Source organism: Frieseomelitta varia, unplaced genomic scaffold (genome assembly GCF_011392965.1).
Source record: "Frieseomelitta varia isolate USP_RPSP 00005682 unplaced genomic scaffold, Fvar_1.2 scaffold_154, whole genome shotgun sequence".
NCBI lineage: Eukaryota > Metazoa > Arthropoda > Insecta > Hymenoptera > Apidae > Frieseomelitta > Frieseomelitta varia.
The window spans coordinates 559902-582767 of NW_025109239.1; the positions used below are offsets into that span (position 1 = coordinate 559902).

General features: G+C 26.7%; 1 protein-coding gene across 5 annotated transcripts in view; it reads right to left on the minus strand.

Moving 5' to 3' along the window:
* Positions 1-11333: 11333 nt before the first annotated feature.
* The window catches only part of LOC122536064 (FERM domain-containing protein 5), a 71825-nt gene continuing 60292 nt past the window's right edge, over positions 11334-22866 (minus strand). For 3 of the 5 annotated variants that reach the window (XM_043668125.1, XM_043668132.1, XM_043668117.1), the window contains 2 exons: positions 21270-21869; positions 11334-15884 (listed from right to left, as the gene is read on the minus strand). In XM_043668125.1, coding sequence (XP_043524060.1) covers positions 15439-15884; positions 21270-21869 — 1046 coding nt within the window. In that variant the 3' untranslated portion in view covers positions 11334-15438. The remainder of the gene's footprint in view (positions 15885-21269; positions 21870-22866) is intronic. The other 2 variants (XM_043668140.1, XM_043668120.1) reach the window with 1 other exon arrangement.

A 22866-nucleotide genomic window follows, 5' to 3' on the forward strand; every position in this document is an offset into this window, starting at 1 on the left:
GTCTCAGAACTGCTATGATATTGTGATACGTCAGACTCGGAAACAAACTCTTCATTTGTAATCGTTCAAGAATGTTACTTTAATTATATATTACATACGAGTGAAATAATTTTTATATTTTTAATATATGCGTTTTATTTATCTAAATATTTTCAATTTATAAAAAAGATTTTGTAAGAAAAACAAAACAATAATATTTAAATGTAGTATAAATATTTTGTTATTTGTATTGTAACAAAAGAAAAAAATATTAGATATTTTTAAAATATACTGTGAAGAATAAAAATATTTAACATTAAAGGTGCACCGTGAACTCATAACCAATACATATCATCATTCTAACGGTGTCATACCGATAAAGTCAGTAGGTAACAAGTAGCACTTTTACGCATCGCTGTATTTAACGCGCTGAAAACGATACAATTCTAAAGATATTTTTTACTTGCAGGATGCTTACATTATTTTGTGATGACAGAGACGGTTGTGTTATAATTTCCTAAATCTGAATCTTAAAAACTTTTTTTTAACAATATTAAAAAATATTTGTTCTTAATTCTGAAAAATTCTTAACATTTCTTTACGGAATCAAAATTACATTTTGATTATCAAATTAAATATCAAGGACTTTAATTCATAAGATTGAAAAAAAAAATATATATATATATATATATTATTCGAAATATGTACATATGTATTTGTTTTTACGTTAAGTTTTTCCCTGTAAAAAAATACATTAATATTATATTCTTTTTTAATTTCATTATTTTTAATGCTATTTATTGCTATTAATATTGAACTAAAACTATTAGTATTCAACTTCAAAGAATGAACTTTTTATAAAATATTATTTTCATTTTTTTTTAAATATCATTGATGATCAGATGTAATATATATTTGTGTAACACATCACATCCCTACTGAAATTTCTTCTTTCTATATCGTACTATTGTAAGTAGAATTCATCTGCATATTTTTGGAACAAATATATTATTGCTATTATTTTTATCTCGTTCTTCTTCAAATAGACAAGTCATTTTAATCATGTCTGTAATTTTCGAATTATAGATAATTGGAGGAAATGTCCAATGTGTCCATCTTGTGTCTCAACACAATGCTACTGTACAATGCTTTAATATTGAAATCCATACTTGTTCGAAAATTTTCAAGTATTTCTCAAATAATATCAAATCCATTCTGAATCTTTGCATGTAAGTAGTGCACATTATTCATTTCAAATAAATACACAATAAATTTTATATTGTGTCAAAAATAAAAGCAATTGAGTATTGTTTAATTCATATCAATGGATTTTGTAGGTATCAGATAATGTGTTTTTAATTATTTTCTTCAATTATCTATAACTCGAAAACTATGTTACATAGAATATAGATTCGTATTCTGTAGAATATAGATTAGACTGCGGATTTTAGGAATTATATTCCTAAAATTATATTTTTGGGAATATAATTAAAAAAAATCGAACTTAGAAAATTGTTTTTTCTATCAAATATACTTCTATTACTACTAGACTACTTTGAACATTTTATATATTTTTTTATATTATATGCATTCTGTAGAATTATATATCTTTAAGTTTCTCACAAATGCATAAAAGTCTGCAATCTACTCTACTGATTATTTGTTATGTTTGTTTCTTGAGAATAAAGTTTTGTTCCATTTTAGTTAAAATTTCTGTATTTTTGATTGAGATTGTTTTAATGTTCATGTATGCACTGATATATTATATATTATGGACTTTTGGATTGATAAGTCTGACTTCTGGATTTTTTAGTTGCTTCTTTCTAACGATTATTAACGTATTGTCCATATTAATATTTAAATATATTAGGCTTAGAATTCGATATTTTGTAATGATTTGTGTTGTGAATAATATTTCCAATTGCTTCTTAAATAAATTAATATTAAATAAATTTCTAAATATTATAAATATTTTAAATAAAAGATAAATTTTTTGTTATAATAATCTGACATTTATAATTTTCGTTATAATTTACACACTTCAGATTGTCTTTTACTGTGGTGGACAAAATGTAATATCAAGCATATTTGACACAAGTTGGATTGCGATTGCAATACTTTTTCGTACGTTTATAAATTTAACACCGCATGCAGTGGTATTTTTTCTTTCAAGTCAGATTTAATTTTAATCGATACATTTGATAGAGTTTTAATGTGATAAATTTTCTTGTTGTTTTCTTTTGGAGTCAACTCAATAAAAAATAATAACGATATAATAAGCGATATTTTTATATTTAATATTTTATTTTATAGTAAATCTATAGAAAATGGACTTCAACGCTAATTTCACTAATTTTTGGATGTGTTGTACAGGAAAGGATTTTCAATAACCTTTTGTTCGAGATATGAGATTGCCATGGTTAAACAAAAAGAAATTATAAAAGAAACTTGTACTGCATTGAGTAAAATTAGATTGACATAATAGCAATAACTCAATTTAACCAACCAACATTTTATATGATTTGCTGGTCGGCCTCCTTATGGATTATACAAATTAATTTGATTCGATGACAATATCAATCAAGTTGGCAAACAGTTGAATAAGTTATGGGAATTAGAAAATTTTGCCAATTTTTGAATGTGTTATAATTGATAAAAATTCGTATTACGTTCAAAGCTTTTATAATCGCATGAAAATCTAAAGATTGGAATTTAAAAGACTCCAATGTCCTAAGCCTCGAGTCTCTTGCTAGTGATTGTCTTCAAACATCTTTAAGAAGTTAAATTCTAAAATAAAGGAATCAATCAATAAATATGTAATCTATTTTTCTTTATACTCAACTTTTTATACTCAAACAACAAGAGGTTGTTTATTTTAAGGATAAAATTTTTTGTAATACACTTTCTTTAAATTGTGTAGGATTTATTTCGTATTCAACACGACAAATTCGTATTCGTATGGCAGCATTAATTAATTGATTGTTACTATGTATTCTTTAATCAATCGCTGAATTGAAGATGGTGGCTCCTCATATTATCCTTCATTGTGCACTTATATTGCCTTTATGCAATGGTGATCTTAGTATTATCTTTAATATGAGAAACGCCAAGAAAATCACAAAATCAGTTATGCAAGAACCAGCACTTCGCTATGATAGCATTCACATCATGTGAAAACAGCTATTACCAATTCCCTACAAAGATGGCAAAATTCGTAACCTATAGATAAGACTGAAAACAGGCTCAAGAAACTCCTTTCAAATCAAAAGCAATCCATCCGTTTTCAAATCTAACTCCAACTTTGTTCATTTTGTTCTCTAATAAAAGTAAAAAAAAAAAGGAAACTCGAGTTTTTCCGTTGAATCCTTAGAGTTACAATACGTCACAATAGCTTCTCGTGTCTGAGCCGTTTATTTTGAATGCGTCACTTTGCTTTAAAATCGAGACATTTAAAGATTTGCGTTTTAATGTGTCTAGAAAAATTGATGCCAACTTTCGAGATTTACTGCTCGGATATATATATTTTTCTAGGTAATTTCGAAAATATATTTTTTTTAGTATTTTTCTCAAATAATTTCGCACAGACGTTAATAAATTGCCATTTTTCCGTTACTGTAAAGTAATGACTTACGCCGTTTCCTCAACGAAATTCTCAATGGCTTCTGACATTAGTTATATGTCAGTTATTGTCATTTCATGTCAACTCATTCACGAAAATTTACCTGTAGCCAAGGATTAACTCAGATCCCGATTTGATATTCAATTCCTGTTGATAGACAAATATCAATGTATTTAATCCTACGAATCTAAATTTAAAAGTCATGCTACGAGTACTGATACTTAGAATTTTCACACACACAAAAAAAAAAAAAAATGAAATTTTTTATACACGTAAATATGAAATAAATAACAAGTAATTATGAGATATAAGTAACAAGTAATTATGAGATATATGTAATTTAAAACAGGGTTGAAAGAAAAACGTTAATATCGTTACCTAGAAACTTGTTCCATGCATTATATAAATTCTTGTTTTATATTGTTTTCCTTTTGATATTATAAATGTAACGGCTTTCATTATTATTATTCTAAACAATAACTTTTACATATGTGTTTTTACAATGAAGTGCAAAGCAAATGAATTATATATATATCTGATTTTAACATGTCATGTAATATTTAATAAGAGTAATTAATAATTGATAATAATGTAAATAATGTCTTTCAAATAAATAGAGTAAATGAACGAAAATTTACATATATAACATAAAATATGAAAATTATCAATTGCACATTTGTGTAATATTCAACATCTGTATGTATGGTAACGAATTACAATTATTATGACTTTATGCAAGAAATGTACAAAATGGGAAATTCAGACATTTATTTATACATTCTTACGAGTTTGATTGCATCAGTGCGAAATACAAGATGTCGATTCTTTGTTCTCTATAAACAGGTTACATATATCTATGTAACATGCGCTCAAAAACTTTCGCAGTAACAAAGTGAGCAACCCGAATATCATGTATCGATTGTTTCAACATTTTTAAATAAGCGAAGATCAATATCTATTGTTTAATTTCTGCTATTGGAAAAGATGTCAGAGCTATTAAAAAATTTAATAGAATACAAAACGACTTCGAAACGCAAAGTGGTTATTAAATTCGTCAATATGTTTACATGAGTCTGGCTTATTATCGAGGCATAGTTCTCCTCTGAATTAATTCATCGATTTTTCTCCCCGAATTTGATAACCCCTGCGTTACAGAACTTGTTTAGAAGCTCGTATATATTTCGTTATCTAGAACTGTGTCGTATCGAATGGTCTTGATATTTCTTATTTTTATACCTAGAGTTATGTTATATTGCAATTGACATTCGTTTGTTTATAATAATCCATATTCAGATGGCGCATCATCCTTCAAGTTGAATACAATCGATCAAGCAATTTGCACGGATACAATTCTAATTTCTCAGAATCGTTCCTGCAGTCAAACACAGATTTTTTTACACCTCATAAAATAAATTCTTGATGCTCTTCGATTAGAACAACATTGAATTTCATCAATGAGTAGAACAGTTTTTATACCGACAGGACGTTACATTCACAATTTGACAAATATTAGAATCGTTACATTGATTTAACCGCGCGCGCGCACGTGTGTATGTATGTATGAGTGTGTGTATGCGTGTATCTGTGTGTGTGTGTTTAGACGAATTTAAAAAAGACGATACAATTTGTCGAAAACTCAGCGAAATGTGGCGTTCAAAAGAGTTTAGAATAGCGTAGGCACTTTTAGGAAAATGGATGAGTGTAAAATGCAAGAACAACCAAGATTAATGTTCGCGTTCGATAAATCTTTCGGAAGTTCAACTTTCGGATTTTCCTCTTCGTTGTTCTCGCTTCTGAAGCAAATGACACTTGTTTTCCATGCGAGGTTAGAGAAACCTGATTATTGCGGTGAAATATTACGATTATATAATTATAGATCGCAAACCATTTTGATTTTTTACATATGAATTAACTGTTTTTTTTCTTCTCGCGAATGCAAAACTTCTCACTATTGTATTTTTAACTTTTATACAATGGACGTTATAATTGTATGACATTATTAAAAGTTCCGATCGTTTTTTGAAGAGAGTGTAGAATATAAATTTTTATTATGTCTTTTTACACGATTATAACGTTTACACTGCGTAAATACATTTCGCAATGTACTTGATGCTTCCCGAGATCTTTTAATTTTTCTTTCATTCACGTTTATATAATTTTCAATGCAACAAATTGCAAACAGTTAAATACGTCTACAACATAAACGTTAAATGAATTATTACAAATGAATTATCAAATGAAGTGTTAAGTATTTCCTTTCATTAAAAAATGATTGTTCTCAAAAGTGTTATTTGATTCATTTTAGTTCGCTTTCTAATGTATTTCTTTAAAGTAACGACTAAGTACGTATGTATATGCAGAAAATTTATAATTATTATAAAAAAATGCATTATTCAATTATTTTTACAATTGAAAACTCAATTTCAATTAATTCGACAACTGCAACAATAAATACATTAGAAGGAAGAAACATAAGATAGAACATCACAGCGAGAAGTTTCGTACCTAATAAGGAATAGTATCATCTGCACTATTTAAAAAGACCTTCTCATCACAAAATTCGATTTTAATGATTATCGTTGTCCCATCAATTCAGAATGATCTTAAATTTAATTTTTAATTAGGTTTAAATATACAGTTTCTCAAATTGCAAGTACGCGCCCATATACTATTACAATGGTTATCAGTCATCAAGCATTTCATTATAAAGTTATAAAGTATAAAGTTCCAATTTATAAAAAGAATAGATAGAATATTATTGCCTGATACTTGATACGTTGATAAACAAAACATAAATGTTTATTAGATTCTTTTAAGTAAGGCAAAAAACAGATGCTCTAGGTATAGTTCGATTTGATTAGATTAAATAGTCGGAAAGAACATTTTAGAAATCTATTATTAATTTAACAGACTTTTGCAAATTGGTTTCTTTACACGACATTGTCAACATTTGTAACGGTAAAGCAGCCCGTATTGTATTTTTTACTATTAGATTAAACAGATTTCAAGCCAGAGTATAATCCAATAATTTTTAATAACCAATTTGACAAATTTAAATTATCTTTTGAAACAAAAAAAAAAAAAAAAGTAACTGAAAATCAAAGTAATTATAATACATATGCACGCATATACAATTTGGAATTACTTGACAAAAGTTTTTTTAGCAAATAAAAATTATGTTATTTCGTACAACTAATAAACAAAATGGCGAGTGAAGAATCGGTTCGATTTTGAATAAATACAACAAAATTTTTTTTATATATATTGAACATTTTTCGATAGAATAATTTTTAATAATCATTTATAGTTCGAATGTTAAGAAGATTGTAGTTTTCTTTCAAAGTGATTTCATTTTTACAAAAATATTTTATTAGAGCTTTTAGATCGAGTATTTTCGATAGTACAATATTTTAAAGAGCACTATACAATGAGAGAAAGAAAAAAAATAGAAATAAAAAAATAGAATCAAGTTGATACAATTTAACTTAAGAAATAGAACGTTACTCAGTTTCTGCATTTGTTAAATAAAATTTTGGTTAAAACCATTCCTTAATTTTTTATATATAAATGGTGACAAATGAATCAAAATTGTTAGGTACATTGTTAATCTTTAATAATATTAGCATAATTTTCTAAACGTGTTAGTAAAAAGATGCAATGCATGATGTTTATTTTTGAATTAATGAGAAGTTAATTCAATAGTTATAAGTAACTATGTTGAAAAATAATCAATTAACAAACATGTGCAATGATAATAAAACAAAATAAAAAATTTATGTGATTTTGTGAAGTGAAGGTCTTTGATTTGTTTCTGAACCAAAAAAGTTTCACGTTAGACCAATCATTTTTTTTTTCAACTTTCTCGAAGATTTCTTATTGTACGTTAAATTCTGCTTATTATCTACATGTAACCACCAAATAATTGCTTTTCGTTGACCGTTTAAAGTTGCCTAACATTTTCTAAATAATTAGTACTAACTGATTAGCTTATTAATAATATCTATATATGCATATAATATAATACATGTTCGTTCTTTCCGAATTATCTATACCTTTAATGGTAAAATACTTCATTTAGTATGTTATATTTTTCTACTCATACGTTTTTTATCAAATACCTAAGTACATATATGCGTGCGTGTCACGTTTGCATTGGGAACGAAATACATGTCAACAGAATATACTCTGACTCTCCTTCATATCAATACAGTATAGGCCATACGACGCCAATAGTTAAAGTTTTTTTAAACAAGATTGAACAAAATGCAAATAAATATTTAGACACGTATTCATAGCAAATAAATACCGATATATTTAACTGAGACTTTTATGCAATTATTCTGACGATAATACGACTTCTATGGATGTGTTTAGATATTTCTGGATAAATTATATCAAAAAGCAATAAAATGTAATTTATATGCAGAATTCTCGAATAATATAATAAATTTTTTTGATTATTTTGATTATTTTCATCGAAATTTTCCTTTCAAAAATCATTATTAATGATTAAAAAAGGACTTGAAATAAGTAGTAAAAAAATTTTCTAACTCAATCTTGTCTAAAAAGACTTTGACTTTGATTCTAGGAGTTAATTAAAATCAGAATCACAACATTATCTGACAATATAGCTTAACAATGCAACAATCTTTGAGGTATAATTTACAATTCAATTTAAGAACCAAATAAATTCTAATTTCTACTATTTCTTGGTCTTACGTATCTTAATTAGCAGAAAGAAAAAAACCAACTTTCAGATACTTGACTTTTACATTAATGAACACAATTGTATGAAATTATTTTATTCGAAACATTATGTATTTTCATATTAAGATAAACAATGATAAAATAGCGTGGAATATTAAGTAAATTAACACAGAGATATTAAAGAAATTATTAAATTATATATATATATACTGCTACGTACAAAACAATGAAAACGAAAGTTTTAAATTTTAAAACAAAGAAAACGAAACTATTAATCTCATGCTTCCTTAATATTATTTCCTTTGAATCTTATTTGAATATTTCTTGAGTATTTTATATGTAGGCATGTTCCAAAGTTTGACGATAAAAGTTTGTTATACCAAAAAAAAAAAAGAGAGAAGAAAAAACCATAATTCTTGAAACATTTCATCGCATAAATTTTTACATACACTCCTGTTCAAAAGTCTGGGGATACTTTGAATATTCAGTATATTTATCGTGGATAAACATTTTTCAATCGAACACGATATTTTATTCAATTCGTACATCTGAAATGTCGCTTCTTCGAAGTTTGAATTTGGCAATTATCAATTATTAATTGCATTTAAAAAAAAGAAATTTGCTATAAACCATGTTATAAATAACAAAAATCGTTAAAATTTATCGTTAATTATCAGGAATGATTAGAATCTGTGATTTTCTTACATGTTTTTATTTAAAAGTTCTCTGAAAGTTGTTGGAAATCTTTCTTTTCACCAATTTTTTAATCCATAAATCAATTAAAAATCGCAACAACTCCTTAGTTTTAGGAATTTTTTAATTTTTAGACTGATAATTATCACAAACTTGGAATTTTGGAAAGATGTATTGAATCGTGTGGAAATAATTACTTCAATTAAATAAATTATATATCGAAGATCAAAATAGATATTTGAAAAATGATATTTCATATGTATTAATTTAATGTAATATAATTGTTATTATATTAACACTTATATTAACACGTGCAGTATCATTTAATTTTTTTCAATTTTGAAACATATATGCAATTCCTGTCCTAAGACTTTTAAATGGGGGTATAAGTAATTTCAATTCAGATGAAATTAATAACTCGAGCGGTGAGTTTAGTATCTGAGAGCGTGTATATAGTATGTACAATTTCACTTCACAATGTTGAAAGATAAACGTAATTTTCATTTTCAAACATTTCCTCGTACTTATGCTCAATTGCAATCGACGAATTTATTATTTACCTAAACCGTAAGAAGTTAACGTCTTAATATCTGGTGATAAATGTGGCATTAGTTATTGTTTCTTTGAAAGGCTATGTACACGTAATTCAAGATTTTCTGTTCTCTTCTGTAGAAACATTAATGAAATCTTAAACAACTTCATTACGAGTTGAAAAAAAGAAATATATTAAATTTTTGTAATATCTTTGTATAAGCATAGCAATATACGTATAGTTTCGCAATAAATGTTAATTTCAATGCAGATGAAAATATACGGCGATATATATTTTGTTTCTATTTATTATTTGATGACCAGGATTGATTGCGTCTTTTTGATCCCAGAATTTTGCATCGTTTGATTTCTATCCGCAAGAGGTTGCAAGATAATAAATCAAGAGATTGGTTTGGCACTTATTGAATTAAAATATGATAGGCGTAAGCATACAATTTTTTCCTTATTTCTTCTACGATGTAAAAATTTGTATGGCATTTTGAAACGTGAATATTCTATGGTTCTTTTTCACTGTTATGTATCGTAGCTATAAAGCATTTTCGAATCTATGTGTATTTACCCAATACTTCTCATTTCAACTACTTACTTTTACTAATAGAGTACAGCGTTTGATCATTTAACTTTGGAGCAGGGATCGAAAAAATTAAGAAGATTCTGTTTGAAATATGGATCATACAACTTTACAAATCCCGATAAGAACAGATAAATGTTCTTAAAAATAAAAGTTTAAAATGAAAATTTTTATATTGAAGAAGGAAAAGATAATTTGTTCAATATTAAACAAATTCTCAATATTTATAGTAAATATTGATATTGAATATTATTCGATGAATAATGCTCGAATATAAAAATGTATTTTTAATTAAATAACTTAAAATAACTTCCGTGGAAATTTTGTTATACCGATTGTTTAAAATATCTGTTCCATGAGAACACTGTTGTGTTCCTAAGTGTAACATTTCTATAAAAATCCCGCAAGCACAGATATTATACGAAATACATAAATTGGAATAGAATTTTTTAAAAAGAACCTATTAATTTCGATTCCTGCTTTGGAGTAATTTACGTATTGTAAGTTATGCGTTGTTTTTTATTAGGCTGGTTCACTAGCGAAGCTAGCAATCGCGCACGATCATTTTTATCAAAAAGATCGCATCCACTGTCAACTTTGTATATCGAGGAAAGTGAAAAATTTTGTGATCTGTCACTCGATGATAATTTCCTTCTCATTCATCGACATTTTTGTTTATTTTTATATTTTTATTTATACAGTTATGTAAGTCCATATATAACTTATAACAGTCCAACAATGTTATAATGTTTCCCAGTATTTCAATAGATATTAATGAGAGACTATTAGGAAAGCATTGCTAAATTTGATTACTATAAAATTAAAACAACTAACAAACATACAAGGTAAAAAATTGAAATTAACGAACATAATTCAATTAAATCGATGTTGATTTAATTAATAAATCAATGTTGTTTATGAGTAAGCTATCTGATATTTAGAAGCATTATTCATAGGAGAAGGAAAATTCATATAGGGATCAACGATTTTAATATACATAAATTTTGTATTCTGTATCTTATAATTTTAAGACAAAAGATCACACTCCTCTTAAGTCTTAAATAAATGCTGTACTCTCATTTTCTGATCTTTTATTAAAAGATAAACTAAATTTCTAGTTTAGCAGTTTTTCCCAATTTTTTTGATTATTTCTGCCTGCCATAATTTTTTTTAATATGATGCTTTTTTTTAAAAGTAACAAAAATTATATAACTTTTTCGATCTTTTTTGATTGGTTTCTTGTTTTAGTGATAAAATAAACCTCTTATTAAAGAAACGAAATAGCGAAATAGCCAAAATTGGAAACAGCTGCTAAACTAGAAATTCACTAAAGATGCTTTCATCGTATTATATTTTCTAGAAAGTATGTTTTTATTGTTATTCAGCTGTAATAATGTAACTATTCAGCTGTTAATACTGAAATCTTATATCAAATTTGTTCTTAAATAATCAAAAAGATTTTTTTTCACTTCCTTTTTACATTAGGACCTGTGAAAATTAATGATCTACTAATTAATAAATAAAAACTGCAAATTTCTTTCGATTAATTCAGATGAAATGATAGAATGCTGTGCCCATGCATTTTATGCGACACATCACTATGAAACCAGCTCTAATAAGAAACGATTGAAAATAATTGATCATTGTAAATTTTAAATGATACTTTCACATTTGATCTTATGTATTCGGAGAATTGTTGGAAAATATTCAAAATATTCGAAATTGCAAAAACCATGGAAAAAGAAAACGTGCAATTTTACTTAATACTAGAGTACTATACGAATATACTGTGTATTAAATATGTCATCCGCTAATAGAGTATTGAAATTTTTTCCGACACACGAATTTCGTTTCATTATATCTCACCTTTTTTTTTTTTTATTGCATCTAAACATCATCCAAATTATTATTTTTTTAAAATGTTATATTATAAAAAAGTATTTCTGGTCATTTTATTTACATTCAAATAAATATTAACTAAAATTAATAGCAAGAATAAAGAAAATGATTTTTGAACGCTGGTTTTTATCATATGTTTCATGTTTCATATTAATCAACTGTGTTCATATATTTTTTAAAAATTATTTGAAATATCAGTTGTAATATTCCACTTCATTATCAACAAAGAAAAGTAATACTACTAGATAAAAAATTATTTAGCGATAAAGATTCTGAAGATCATCAAGTAATAGAATGTATGTATGAATATGTGTGTGTGTGTTTGTATATACGTCTAAAAATGTCAAATTAATGAATAGAATATCATATAATATCGATTCTAAGCACAATCTAAAATATTGTAATTTAAGATAGAAAAATGCGGATTCCAATTTTCCACTACTTCACTATTTCATTACATCATATTATACTCAAATCCAGACAAATTATTTTGTTCTTTGGATAATTTTTTTTCATTATGTCATTTTTATGTAATTTTCGGAAGTAATTCAATATATCAAAGAAAACTCATAACAAAACGAATTTTTCTCATTATAATAGGATGAATCGTGAGATATTAAAGGTGAAACTCATTTTATGTTTGTTCTCGACGACATATATGTATAATAAGAAAATATTGTTTTGTTATCGCATAAATAATATCACAAACAGAAACTATGTTTTTGTAATATTAAATATTTTGATGTTTTGTAGTTTACTATAAAAATAAGTAGCTTTATGCATTTATAAATATCCATGAATGTACAATTATAACATATTGAGTTTTATAAACTAATCTAATTGTCATATTATTTATTATTGCAAATAAATATTTGTAAGCTAATCCCTACTAGATTTAATTTATTAAATTTAGGTCACTGAACAATATTTCATGCTCCATAATCTAATAAACTAAATTTTATAACTAAAAATTTATTGTCCAGCAAATTTAGCATTGCAAAATATACAATATAATATAATCTATTCTCTTTAATAGATAATTGTTTGATTTAGTATCTTCAGATATCACCAAAATTCAAGAAAGTTATATAGTTATATATTAATGTTTAACGATTCATCCTATTGTGCACACAAATTGAATTTTGCTTATATTTATTTATCCATTTATCAAAGAATAAATCAAAATTAAAATGAATAAAAACAGATTTTTTTCATCCAATCGATCGATAGTTGTTTCTTCCATGCTAATGCAAAGTTCAAGAAACATACTCCTTTTCTTTATACGAATTTTCAGGAAAACGTCGATAACATTAGAATAAAAGTAGAAGAAACATCCGTTTTTTTACATAATATATCCGATTGCACTTCATATTATCGTATAATATCTATTAAATTGCCTCATAAAAGTTATTTTACAACTGAAAGTTTACAGCGAAAGCGGATTTTAAGTTTACAATTTTTTTAGTTTATTTACGAATGAATAATGTTTATGATCGCGCATGCTGAATCTTATGTGTATCACACTAGCGTTGAAATTCGAAATTGAGTAAATTTAAACGTATATTTGCATATTATTTCAATCATTGCATTTTCTAATATACATAAAATCAAGAGAGTGAATTACCATCTTTAAATTTAGTAAATTAAGATTGTTAATGAAATTTCATATTAATCAGTGAGGATTATGACTTATGTATTCTCTCAGTGAGTGAGAGTATTTTGTAGTATTTTGAAATTATAAAGTAAAAGTAAAATCTAATGTAAATACGAGGACATTTAAAAATATACTTTACAAATGCGAAGATCGCATTTATTAGATATACAAGACTAAAAACAGAAAATACTAAAAACTGAATTTTATCCATCAGAAAATGCAGTAATTTTGATATATGCTTTTAGTTGAAAATTAAAATATACATAACATCGCTTCGTTATACAGAAAAAGAGTAAAAACATGTTGTGCAGCATACTAATTGATGTTTCTGCTCATGATGTCTATTACTAATTGTAAGTTGAAAACGTACATTTGTGTATAATCTACTTTTGTATTTAAATATAAATACGACTTTCTCGATCTGCGACACATTCTCTATATATATATTTATATATTATATATTATAATACTTAGAAACTGACTTTCATCTAAATTTATTAAATAAATTTGATAAAGGTACTATAACAAAGTTTCCTAACAATTTGTCACATTATGCGTAACTTAGCAAACACGAGAACTCGCAATGTAAATCTTTTGTACAAAACACTTTGTCTTTGTTAGAGTAGATATACAATGTTAAGTTACTAAGATTTAAATATATAAAGGCTGCGTCACAAAATAGTTCTCATGATTTTTTAAGCATTTTCGATGGTTTTCTAAAAAGGTCTTACATAAAATTTAAATGGTTGCAGTAAACAAAATTTAAAAAAAAAATTTCTTTTTTTTTACTAAAAAATCAAGATCTTAATTTTTAAAAGTGATTTTTACTGTGTATTTTTGACTTTATAGTATTGTAGCTGATACTATCTTCTCATGATCTTGAATTCGACAACATATAACGACAGCAATATCAAAATGAATTTGAACATTTACTTTCATAATTGAATACATTGTTTGTCATAAATAAAATTTAATTTTCATTTACTTGTGTTATCGCGTGTATGTAATCCTTTGATTAGCGTGTTACCTATTATCGAAAGATCCGTAACGTAATTTCTGAATTCAAGGTTATCAGATTTTGAATTCGTCTTGACATCAGTTACAATGTAGTGAAGTCAGAAATACACAGTGCAAAAAGGTAACCTTGATTTTTTATGAAAAAAATAAAATTTTTTTTTTGAAATAAGTATTAATAACGCGTAACTTATAACCAATTGAAAATTATTTAAATTTTGCTTGAGACTCTTTTTGCCAAAGCATTGTAAATGCCGAAAAAATTGTAGAAATTATTTCGTGATGCATCCTGCATATATACATATATGTAACAGTGCAAAAAGTACAGAAATAATAAAACAAAAGTACTTTTTATCGCAGAAAATAACGTTTCAGAAATGCAGTTTTGCTCAATTTTAAAGATATATCGTAATTGGTACTTGAAGTTCTTGATATTTTTTTACTGTAACAATAAACTAACTGCATTGCTAGTGAATTCCAATATTGATACGCTATTTCTGTATTAAGACAGTCTTCAGCTAAAAACTTCAAATATCAACTCAATGTATCCGCGTTGATTCAGAGATAGAAAAATAAAAAAGAAAAGAAGAAACAAGTCGTCATGCCGTATGAAAATCGAAAGAGGAAATGACGTGTGAACAAGAAACGGTATTCTCGTTCCCCGGCCTCGGCAACATCTTCTCGACTTGGCACTGAAGGAAGTTACATAGTGACAAAGGGCGACCTTAACCTGGTCATTGTCGGGTCGCATCAAAATAGGCCGAGCTTTGTCCTCAAGAACTCCTTAATAGGGACGTAGTATTGGTTCTTCAGAGCCACCATTTCTGGTGTCTTACGCAAGTTATTGAAAAGCGTCGTGTCTGTCTCGAATACCATGACGATCACGATAAACAGAACTGTGATCGTAAGCATAAAAGCTGGAATGAAAAGCCTCGTGATTCGGAGATTTTTGTGCCTCAGTTTAGTATTTAAACGCCGACTTGGTTGCCGTTGATGCTGGAATTGCTGTTGTTGTTGCTGCTGTTGCTGTTGTTGAAGACAAACTTTCGAATTCTGAAGTTTCTGCATTTGTGGCACCGGGGTCACCGAACGACTGTGCGGTTTGCCAGACGCGTCCAATAGTTGACTTTCTGATGACGAATGATCGAAAGAATCTCTAAAGTAATAGTCGTTAATTACACCTTCGTGTTGACCGACTGAAACAGAAATTTCCGAAAATTTTTAGTAATGATTACATTATAAATTTCAGGGTGATGAGACATGATCTCGCTATTTGTGAATGTTATTACGTATGAAAATATAAATGAATTATACTTTTTTTTTTATTTTGATTGAAAAATTTAATGTGACGTAGATGTAACTGTCTTCGTTACATGTATATAGTATTACAAAATCCCTAAATGAGTTTTAATAAAACGGCATTTATTTTTCGTTTATAGAGATAAAGATTAATTGATTATTATTAATAAGATTTATAACAAAGCAAAAGGAGGATAAACTTGAAACTATATATGTATTGTAAAATGATTAGAGAATGGAATGATTCCTTTAATAAGTAACAGTACATTTTTTTAACTGTTCATATTTTATATTATACATACATATACACATTGTTATATTAATTGAAAAGAAAACTTAATGCGCCGTCTACGTGCTTTTATTATAATCTTCTCGCATGTCTTCTTCAGAATTTTTGTTTTTCATTTTATATTATTCTTACATTGTATATTTGCTTTATGTTATATTACGGAACAAATATTTTTCTGAAATTAAAGTAATTGAAAGTTGTAATATCTTTACTTTAAAGATCAATGATGGATGATTATTTAAAAAAAAAAAAAAAAAACGGAGATGATATAGTAGATATACATTTATACATTTATACAAAACTTTTACTATCTAAATCAAGTATCATTAACTCGATTAAGCATGCGCGTTTTTATTCCAACTAGATTGTATTACAACTAGATTGAACCTATCTTATTCCGAGTATGTACTTAATATTGCACTATCTAATTACTATTTCTTTTCAACAGTTGCTTCTTCCAATGGGGACGAAAAATTTAGTACTCAGAAAAATAGTATCGAAAAATATTCTAATAAACAGCTAAGAAAATTTTACATCAAAGTTTTACAGTATATAGTGTAAATTGTGTGGAAAGAAGAGAATTATATTTTTTTTCACACCATCTAGGATAAGCGGTAAAAATTTAAAGAATATTCAAAATATCGAAAACTCTGAATCATGAATGTCAGAATAATATATTTATGTTCTACTTGTACGTTTCATTTATAGCTTATTACATTAATATACACAATAAAGAAATGGGTAATTTATAATGATATGAAAACAAGCTGAAACAAATGAGATAAAATGATACTAACTATTGAAATTAAGATCTAAAGTGAAATTTTCATTATACAGAATTATTTTATATATGGAAACAGAATCAAAACAAAATTCCTTAAAGTTTTATACAAAAATATTTTTTAAAACTGGATAATCTTAGATAAGAATATTTAATAATATATTCAAAAATTACCTATTGAACGTGATGGAAAAGCTTAGATTTTTTTCATCAATCAGTTATTAAGTTGATTATTTGCTAGAATTTTTAGAAAATGAAATTTTTCAGTTGCCTAACAAAATATTTTATAATAACTTCTCAGTATTTAATAATAATTTTCTTTCACATATTTAAAAACCAGCAAATATTTTCCGAGTCACAAAATGTTAATTATCGATTGTATTCATTCAATTCTACTATATTCAATAATATTAACATATTAAGTTAACAAAATACATGTATATATGTATAGTCATTTTCAATTAATCTGAAATAGAGTCGGTTATACATAGTATAAAATCGTATCAATTGACATAAAAATGTATTTAATTTGATTCAATTGAAAAATATAAAAATTTAAAATAAATTACATTTAAGAACAAATGTTTGTGCGAACATTGACATATCCTTAAAAATATCAGAAACTTACAATTCCAATTTCTAAAAAAAAAAAATCACATAAAAGCAATTATAATTACAATAGTTACTTTTCATTCGTAAATTTCAATAGTATACATAGTATTCGTAACATTACTATTTTTTATATAAATGAGTTCGTGGACTGAAAGAGATCTTATTTACTTGAAAATTTGATAAAATACATTCAATGTTGTTTTATGGATTTTTGAATGTATAATTTTTGTGTACAGTATGAAATGTCACAAGTTTTTTCATATACAGGATGTTCCCGAAATTATAGTAACATCGGCCAGTGTGTGAGTCCACATGTAAAAATATGTCTAAAATAAAAATAAAATTTTTGCATATGATGCTTCGTCTTCCAGAAAATTGAGTATGAAAATTTATCACATTTGAATTTAGCTAATTCTAGACGCGATAGAAAAGAATAATTAACAAAGAGTTATTTTACGAAAATGAAAAAATTTTTTTGTAAGATGTTTCGTTTTCGAGAACATCGAAACAAGTTTGTAAATTTATTTAAGTATGCGTAAGCAACTTTTAACGAAATACGTATTCAGTCTATTTTCTTAATCTCAGTCTAAAAATGAAACTGGAAAAAATTTTGTTCTATACTTTTTACTTATTTTTGCACATAGGATAATCTTTTATTAATTATCCTTTGCTGGATAATTGCTTAATTATCCTTATCTGGAATTAGCTAAATTTATATTTTATAAATTTTCAAACTTGATTTTCTCGAGAACAAAGTATCATATGGAAAAATTTTATTGTTTTTTTTCGATATTTTCACATGTACAATCACATTCTACCGGTTGTGTCGCAATTTCCGGAGCATATATTTTGTAGGAAGTAAACTATTAGACATTTTGTTATATTTAAGGATTACTACATTTCCTATCGCTTATGTATCGTACGTTGTCATAATGAGATGTTTGTCAGATTTCAACAAATGTTAGTAACTAATACATACGTGGGCTTCTGAAACGGAAATATTTACATGGGATGTTCGTGTACACCGAGTAAAAGGTAATATTTGACTAATGATAATATATGAATATCTGTATATTTTACTATTTCTTTATAAAAATGACATTAATACATATATATTATACATATGGATGTATACGAATTTTAATTTTACTTCAAAGAATCCAAGAAACAATATGTATAGTTGGTATTAGTTATTCCGCTGAATCCTCACGTGTCTGCTGTCGGGTTAAATAATAGCATTGATAAAGTAATAAATAGTAAATGTTTATTTACATTCATTATTAGGCTTTCGATTATCGCGTTTTGGCCAAGGTTTCTAATGCCGACAGATATAAATTTATGCGTAAAACTTAAATTTTCAAGGTCATGTACTTCACACATATGAACGTATGTTTTTACCAGCTACACGATATAATGAAAAAAAATATGATTGTATGAAAAAAACACCAATGACCTTGAAAATTCCGGAAAAGATGACCTTGAAAAAAATTTTCTTATCAGTTATTGGTCTTTCGATATCATTCATATTAGGCAAAAAGTAATTTTTACATCATCACAATTCGAAAAGATATTTAGGTGGCCTCACTTAAGTAGACTATCCTGTATAATTATAATATATCGTGATTTTGAAATTATCATTTTAACGTTTCATTGTATGTCTGAGTTTTTCCATGTCAAGTATATTGTAATTTATGCGAAAATAAACGGAAAGGGAGAAAAATTAAATTATAATTTTTCTGATACCGAAATCGTTTTTGAAATATAGATTTTTTAATATTACCAATTTATATTATATTAGGCCAAGTTTAGATTAGGTTAAGATTTTTTATCTCGGTGGTTATTAAATATACGAAATTCACTTTTTTTGCAGTTGTTAAAGGATTCTTGTTAATTAAAATTTATGTTATTTGTAAAGTGATCTTTGTAATAGAAAAAAATTTCCCTTTTGTAAAATTTGCTTGTCGATTTTGAAACAATTGAAAGAAGATTTGAAAGAATTTGAGAACAATTGCTATAACTTTTTAATTTTTCTTTTTTTAATTAGAAAGAATTCTAAAGTTGTGAAAATTCTAAAATGAAAAAACTGACACCATTAGAATAAATTTAAACACAGTAAGTGTAAAGCTCCAATAGTAATCCTGAAAAAATTAATATGTTTTGAAACAAATAATACACAATAGGTTATTACTTTAATTTTAAATTCTTTTGCTGATAAAGTATAACATAGACTGAATCTAAGCATTCAACTGAATGCTTTAAGTTGAATGAATATTCCAATTAGAAATTCACTTCTGACTAATTGCTCGAATCTCCTCTATCTAATTGAACATTTAATCGAGAATTTTCATAGTATATGATTGTTTTATTATAATGTTATAGTATTGTAACTAAATATATTTTTTTTTAGAAAATACACAAAGGATGGATGAGAGACTTCTTTAGAATAATGTTCGTTGCCACTGTAGTCAATTTTCTTCAGATCTTAACTCTTTGCTCTTTTTAACTGTTGATACTTTTCAATGAATTGTTCTTCAGGTGTTAATGTATTGCATTCATCTATACACACACTTTCTGGTAGGAGAGAAATATTTTTAGCGGCTTTTCCCAATTTTGACTATTTCCGCTTATTATAATATTTTTTAATATGACGATTTCTTTTTTTTTTAGAAAAAGTAACAAGAACTATATAACTTTCTCGATCTTTTTCAATTGATTTCTTATTTTAACAATAAAATGAATCTCTTACTAAAGAAATATTAGCAAAATAGCCAAAATTTGGAAAAACTAAAAATTTATCATTTTTCGAATTGTCGCATCGAATGCCTTAAAATAACATAACGTTGACGTAAACCGTATTAACTGTGAGCAAATTATTTCGAAATTATGAAAAACATTCGAAATTCAGTTTTGTTTTATTATGCGCCCTTGAGTTACAATTAGTGCCTATTTACGTACGCGCATACGAGAATTTATTTCAAATAAATTATACCTATCTTTCTTTGATTTCCAATGATATGTAATAGACAGATTCGAAAAGAAATATAAAGCATATTTTTGATTGAAAATTCTATTACGAACTAATCAATTCGACAAGAATATAAAATTCGAAGAAATTGGCACTATAATAACAATAATACAACGATTACAAAAGAAATGGAATAAAACTAGATTTAAGTGAGCAAAGAATTCATTATTATGAACAAGATAATAATAATAATAATAATAATAATAATAATAATAATAATAATAATAATATAGTTAAACAATTGATTGTATAATGTTCGATAACACGATATTTACGTACCTCTAGATGAAAACTCTACAATCTACACGTGCGGTGCAGTGTGAAACCTGATCGTCAAAAGGACCATGCCTTTATACTTTTTATATTCATGCCATTGTTACGCTTAATTCGATGCAAAATGAAGAGAGCAAAAGAAGGAAGACACGATATCCAGTCGAATGTAATAAATAATATTTACTGAATATGGAGCGTCAAACAATAAGAAAGGCATAGGTATATAGCGATAAAATGTAAGAAAGGGCCATACATATGTGTTGTTATTTTGTGAATGAAAGAGAAAGGATCGCCTAATTTACCTGTCCTTTCCCGTCGTTTCGTGGCTCCGACTCCGTTTCTAACGTCTTCGACGTCAGTTGTTGCCGATGCAATGTAACCGTTTGCTGTTTTCATCGTGGTTGCGGTGCCGCGACAATCAACCTCATTCTCCTGAGGACGGACGAGCATGCTTACCTGCTCGTTAGACCTGCGCAAGATCGTCTTACCGATGTTAGAATCGAATGGACCGTCTATCACCGTTGTAATGATCGTTCCCGAGTCTTCTGCCGGGAATACGTACGTCTCGTTCGCGATTTCTTTACCAGCTTTCAGTGATTCCGCCGGTATTTTAGAACTCTTTATTATCAGAGCCGTCGACCTGATCACCTTCGGACTTTTTTCGAGAGCGTTTATACGTTGCCTGACGACGTTATCGATGTTACGCCCGACTAATTCCTCCGAGCCTATTACTATTTTTTGACTGTACAATGGTTGAGGTCGGTTCTGCGTGCTCTTGGGATATTTCATTCTAACTTTCGCACGATTTGTGGTGGTGTTGAAAGTGATGGTGGTAGTGGTGGTGGTGGTGGTAGTGGTGGTGTTGTGGGTGGCTCTCACATGCGTATCATTTTCGTCTACTGCTAAACGAACAGAAAGAAAAAGAAAAGACAAATCAACGATCTAAAAAGCCAAAGAAGCGTCGATTTTAAATTATTACTTCTTCTTTCTTTTCTTTTTTTTTTTTTTTTAATACAATGTGTTCTCAACCGGACGTCCGATAACAACCTATTATTTTCGATCAATATCTGTTTATATATGATTTCGACATCGGAGAATTAATTGAACGCTCGTTTTGAATTTAATAGCTAATTATTCTATATTCATTAATTTTCCATGATCATTAATTTCAATTTCTCATTAAAATTTAAGAATACGAAACGTTTGAAGGAAATACCATGCTAAAATAAACTATCAATTTTTGAAGAGTCTACTACTTTAACGCGAAGTATTTTTATGAATTCATTTCTAGATTTAAAATATTGCAATTTGTTTAAATAAACCGTATTACTAAAATAAAATTATCTACACAATATCTTTTAAATAATTTGTATTCAAAATGTATTTTAAATATTACTGACTATCGTACTAATTGTGTGATATTTGATAAGACGAATTAAATTCCAAATTAAAATCCAAAGCTACGACGAAACGAGGATAACAACTAAATGCACTGAAATGAATATATAAGCGAATAATACTTTTTAAAATAATAATTTTAACAGTCAAGCGTTAAATGTAAGAATTAAAATTTTAATTTTATCCGATCGGAAATAAAATGAAATAGTTTTATAATAGAACAATAGAAAAATAAATTTCATTCCTGATGATTTAACTAAGGAAAGAGAGAAATTTATTCGTGAGATTTCGTGAAAAAAAACAACTATGACTCATAAAAAAAAAAAAAAAAACAATCACAATTCATAAAGAACAAGTTCCATAAAGATGTAACGAGAAACGTACGATTTTTGCAAACTTATCGGTGATATTTGACTTTAACTTATGTTCATGAAACTATTATCGATGAATTTCTGATATTTCTCTAATAATAATAACAATAAATTATAAATATATTTAGTT